We start from the raw sequence: 5368 nt of genomic DNA, 5'->3' as shown, positions 1-5368 counted from the left end.
AGTTGACAAATCTGTTGGGAGCAAGCAGAGGAACTGTTGACAACTGAGAGCCAGGTGGCTTGGTATGTTCACTTGTGTGCTGAATGAATTTAAACCCCTGCGTGGGATTACTGGATGAACTAAATATTTTGTTTTCTTATAATAAACGTGGGCTACCAGGCCCTTAACCATAAAACGCCTGCCTGATGTAGACTAAAATGTGCATCTACCAATTGTGCTTAATCACCCCAATATTACAGCACACAATTTATTGTATTTTTAGTTTACATTGTTAATCTGGTTGAAAAAAGACACAAGCCCATCCAGTTCAACCAACGGAGAAAAAATACACAACCAACACACTCAAATTGAAAATCTCCATAGACACTATCCAATACCCACGTTTGATGAAAAGCAACCCCTCCCATTCCCAGGAAAAAGCATAATCCAAAGTGCTCTAGCAGGGGATTATTATTCCTTTGTGATCCCCCAAGAGGTAATTGGATATTCCCTGGATCAACTTTACCTATAAATATCATTATCCAGTTATATTATGTACATTTAGGGAAGAATCCAGGCCACCCCCCCATTAGCCATGCACCTGGCCCTCCTAATCTACATGCAGGGTGCCGGACGCATGGATTCCAACAGGGCGGTGTTTTTTTTTTTTTAAGTACGTGATTAGAGCCTGAGGCTCTAATTGGCTTAAAAAAAGGGTGGGCTCGGGGGACAGAGCACTGCGTCCCGAAGCCCACCCAGTTGTGTGACAATAATGAATGAATATTCGCTATTGTCCCACCGATCCTCCTCTCGACCAATCAGAAAGCGGGTCCTGAGACGTGTCACTCAATTGGCTGAAAAGACAAGCGATCCTATTGGACGCTTAGGAGGAGGAGGGAGGAGACGCAAGCCACCGTGATGCAGAGGAGAAGGGAACGAGATGGAAGCCGTCGCCCATTGCCTGTAGGAGTGCTGCCCACAATCTAGATGGGGTAAGTAGTGCGGGGTTGGATGAGCGTTCGACCGTGAGACCCAGGGGGCGGTTTGGGGTGCGGATGACCCGACCAACTGACGTGGGGTGCGGCCCCCCTAGAAAAAAAAAAAAAAAAAACAGCCGCCACTGCTACTAAGTTGGCTAACCATACATTGACCAATCTGACCAACATATAAAGTTTTAGGAACTTTCATGCTCAGGGTTGTGCTGGATAATGTCCGTCTTTCTTAAGTTGGATCAGCGAGAGAGTTTGGGAATGATTTTGTGAAAGACTTAAAGTGGAACGTTAGTCAGAAAATGAAGTCCTGCTAGATAATTTCAGGCTGGTCCCTTTTCACACTACTGTGTACACTGACAGATGTTGAAGGTCCACTAGGAACACTGGATGGTCCACTAGCTACACCAACAGGTGTTGATGCTGTGATAGGACATTGACATTGTCTTGTTATTGCAGTGGGACACTATTGCAGATGTTGGAATGCACTGGTACACTATGACAGATGTTGATGGGACACTGGTACACTGTGACAGATGTTGATGGGACACTGGTACACTGTGACAGATGTTGATGGGACACTGGTACACTGTGACAGATGTTGATGGGACACTGGTACACTGTGACAGATGTTGATGGGACACTGGTACACTATGACAGATGTTGATGGGACACTGGTACACTGTGACGGATGTTGATGTGCACTGGTACACTGTGACGGATGTTGATGTGCACTGGTACACTGTGACGGATGTTGATGTGCACTGGTACACTGTGACAGATGTTGATGTGCACTGGTACACTGTGACAGATGTTGATGTGCACTGGTACACTGTGACAGATGTTGATGTGCACTGGTACACTGTGACAGATGTTGATGGTGCACTGGTACACTGTGACGGATGTTGATGGGACACTGGTACACTGTGACGGATGTTGATGGGACACTGGTACACTGTGACGGATGTTGATGGTGCACTGGTACACTGTGACGGATGTTGATGGGACACTGGTACACTGTGACAGATGTTGATGTGCACTGGTACACTGTGACAGATGTTGATGTACACTGTGACGGATGTTGATGTGCACTGGTACACTGTGACAGATGTTGATGGGACACTGGTACACTGTGACGGATGTTGATGTGCACTGGTACACTGTGACAGATGTTGATGGGACACTGGTACACTGTGACAGATGTTGATGGGACACTGGTACACTGTGACAGATGTTGATGGGACACTGGTACACTGTGACAGATGTTGATGTGCACTGGTACACTGTGACAGATGTTGATGGGACACTGGTACACTGTGACAGATGTTGATGTGCACTGGTACACTGTGTCAAATGTTGATGGTCCACTAGTGACACTGACAGATGTTGATGTTGCACAAGGACACCAACAGGTGTTGGTGTTACAATGGCATACGATTTCAGATGTTGATGGGACACTGGGACAATGTGACAGATGTTGAACGGACACTGCCACATACAGTATCTCACAAAAGAGAGTACACCCCTCACATTTTTGTAAATATTTTATTCTATCTTTTCATGTGACAACACTGAAGAAATTACACTTTGCTGCAATGTAAAGTAGTGAGTGTACAGCTTGTAAAAGTGTGTAAATTTGCTTTCCCCTCAAAATAACTCAACACACTAATGTCTTTCGCCCGCTCTCAGACCTTCTCGGCGGCTTTCGCCCGCTCTCAGACCTTCTCGGCAGCTTTCGGCCGCCTCAGCCCTTCTCTGCGGCTTTCGGCCGCTCTCAGACCTTCTCGGCAGCTTTCGGCCGCCTCAGCCCTTCTCGTGGCTTTCGGCCGCTCTCAGACCTCCTCTGCGGCTTTCGGCCGCTCTCGGCTCTTCTCGGCGGCTTTCGGCCGCTCTCGGACCTTCAAAGGTCCGAGAGCGGGTGGAAGCCATCAAGAAGGGCCGAGGTGGCCGAAAGCTGCCGAGAAGGTCTGAGAGCGGCCGAAAGCCACGAGAAGGGCCGAGGCGGCCGAAAGCTGCCGAGAAGGTCTGAGAGCGGGCGAAAGCCGCCGAGAAGGGCCAAAGGCGGCTGAAAGCCGTCCAGAGCCCAAAAAATCGTGCGGAAAGATTTTCCCCTGATTTTAAGGGGAAAAAAGTGCGTGTTATACGCCGATAAATATGGTATATTGTGTGATGACTGTGATTAGACACAGTCATCACATGATCAGGAGTTTCAATCAGAGAGCCCATGTTTTGATCTGTGATGTGCTGTTTCCAAGGGACACAGCAGTCACTGAGAGCTCCCAATGGGTGCCCTAGAGAGCACGCTTCTGGAAGGGCGTTTATGAACTTATGAGCCATGAAGCAGTCTTTTGGTTATAGCATAAATGGGAAGCAGTTAAATACGAATTTGATCTGGAAACTGAAAAATTGGGTTTTTATTTTGATTGGAAGAATGTGGAATCATTCAGCAGTCACAGTGCTGAGTATAGAGTCAATAAGAAGCAGACAGACACCAGTCTTGAAGTAGTTAAGTATGTTGGCATGATGGAAATTATTAAAACATTGTTTACATTGGTTGCTCCGTGCTTTAGATGCCGGCATTGAAATCAAGCTCACCACATTTATGCAAAGTCAATCATGAGACAGATTTCTGAAGACTATTTCCATAATTCCGACCTCAAATGTATCATTCTGTCTGCTATCACTGGACGTGTCCCGTCATCTCTCGGAGATCACTTCAAACTTAAACATGATGTCTCCAGTCTTGTTATCCATGTTAGTCTTTTCAGTCTTGGGACTCGGCTTGGCAATCCCTTCTTACACTTGTATTGTGATGGGTAACCTGGACATCATCAGAAAGAAAGGGAAGTTGAGTCCCACCGATGTGATCTTCCTGGCTAAGGGGATTGTGAATCTTCTCCTCCAGTGTGTGCTGAGTCTACAGGTGATGTTCTATGTCTTGTATCTGGAAATCTTATACATTAGATCACTATATATGTTTGTGAACACATCAATTTACTTCCTAATCTATTACAACTTCTGGTTGACCTTCTGGCTCTCGGCTCATTACTGTACCACCATCACCAATCTCAGCTATGGGTTCTTCATCTGGTTAAAGAGAATTGTGTCCAATTTCCTGAGTCGCCTTCTATTCCTGACAGCACTTGGGATGTTCATTGTGAGTGCCCCGGGCTTCTGGACTATGTATGCAGAACGTATCCAGTCTTCTGAGAACATTACAGAATACTCTGTTACCAGGTTCCATTTCAGTCTTCCCTACTTTGTGGCTGGAAACGCCCTAGGCATCATCCTTCCATTCTGCCTTAGTCTTCTGTGCCTGGTCCTCACTTCCTCCTTTCTGCTCAGACACGTCTGGAGGGTGAAGAATAACGACTCTGGATCAACACGTCCAAATCTTCAGGCTCATGTCACTGCACTGAGGACAATCTTCTTCTTCTTCTCATCTTCACATTCTTCTGCATGTCTCAAGTGCTTCTGATTCTTCAAAAATCCACAGAGTTCACACTGGTGATACCAGCAGTCATTTGGAATTTACAATTATTATCTCCATCGGTGGAGGCCGCCGTCATCTTCCAGGCCAGCAACAAGCTGAGAAGGATCATTCTGAGAAGATTCTGGACCAGAAGCTGGAGGAACACAAAGACTTAACATGTAGAGTATCTTTACCTTGAATGTCTAAATATTGACTATAACCTTTTAGTTTGATAGCATGGTAATGTTTTAATTGCTGTCTGTGTTCCTCACTTGGGTCATTCTCTGCCTTGGTTTGTCCCGGTGATCATTGTCACTTGGGATAAAAGTGATGAGAAAATCTTAAATTTGGAGTCATCAGCAGAGCAGGAATAGAGGAGAAATCTTCCAAAGGGGACACCTGTTCTGGTGACAACTCTCCAATGCCGCGTACACACGATCGGAAATTCGGCCAGCAAAATTCCGATGAGAGCCTTTGGTCGGAAAATGCGACCTTGAGTACGTTCCATCGGACTTTTGCTGGCCGAATTCCCGCCACCAAAAGATTGAGAGCATGTTCTCAATTTTTCGGTCGGAAAAAGTTCAGATCGGAAATTCCGATCTTCTGTAGCAATTCCAACGCACACAATTCCTACGCATGCTCGGAAATCATTTGACGCATGCTCGGAAGCATTGAACATCATTTTCTCGGTTTGTCGTAGTGTTTGAACATCACCGCCTTCTTGACGGTTGAAAGTTTAGCGAACCTTTGTGTGACTGTGTGTACGCAAGCCAAGTTTGAGCAGAATTTTGTCGATAAAACCATCCAAGATTTTTCTGGCGGAAAATCCGCTCGTGTGTACGCGCCATTAGAGTGCATTTACCTCATTTTGGAGAGGTTTCTTACAAATGAATGCTGTATAGAAGTGAGTAGAAATTTCTGAAATGGG

The 5368-nt window shown here is 46.0% G+C and overlaps 1 protein-coding gene across 1 annotated transcript; it reads left to right on the top strand.

Annotated features, from left to right (window-relative positions):
- Nucleotides 1-3780: 3780 nt before the first annotated feature.
- Nucleotides 3781-4446, top strand: LOC143925230 (taste receptor type 2 member 41-like). Its single transcript, XM_077449825.1, has one exon. The coding sequence runs from the start codon at nucleotides 3781-3783 to the stop codon at nucleotides 4444-4446; it is 666 nt and encodes a 221-aa protein (XP_077305951.1).
- The last annotated feature ends 922 nt before the right edge of the window (nucleotides 4447-5368 follow it).

The sequence above is a fragment of the Lithobates pipiens genome, unplaced genomic scaffold (genome assembly GCF_037356315.1).
Source record: "Lithobates pipiens isolate NorthernLeopardFrog02 unplaced genomic scaffold, aLitPip1_a1.2 Scaffold_22, whole genome shotgun sequence".
Taxonomy (NCBI): domain Eukaryota; kingdom Metazoa; phylum Chordata; class Amphibia; order Anura; family Ranidae; genus Lithobates; species Lithobates pipiens.
Note: the sequence above shows the minus strand (reverse complement) of the source record. Positions and strands in the feature narration are given on the sequence as shown.

Excerpts from the sequence above, each read along its gene's own strand:
- LOC143925230 (XM_077449825.1), top strand. The coding sequence starts at position 3,781 with ATGGGTAACCTGGACATCATCAGAAAGAAAGGGAAGTTGAGTCCCACC.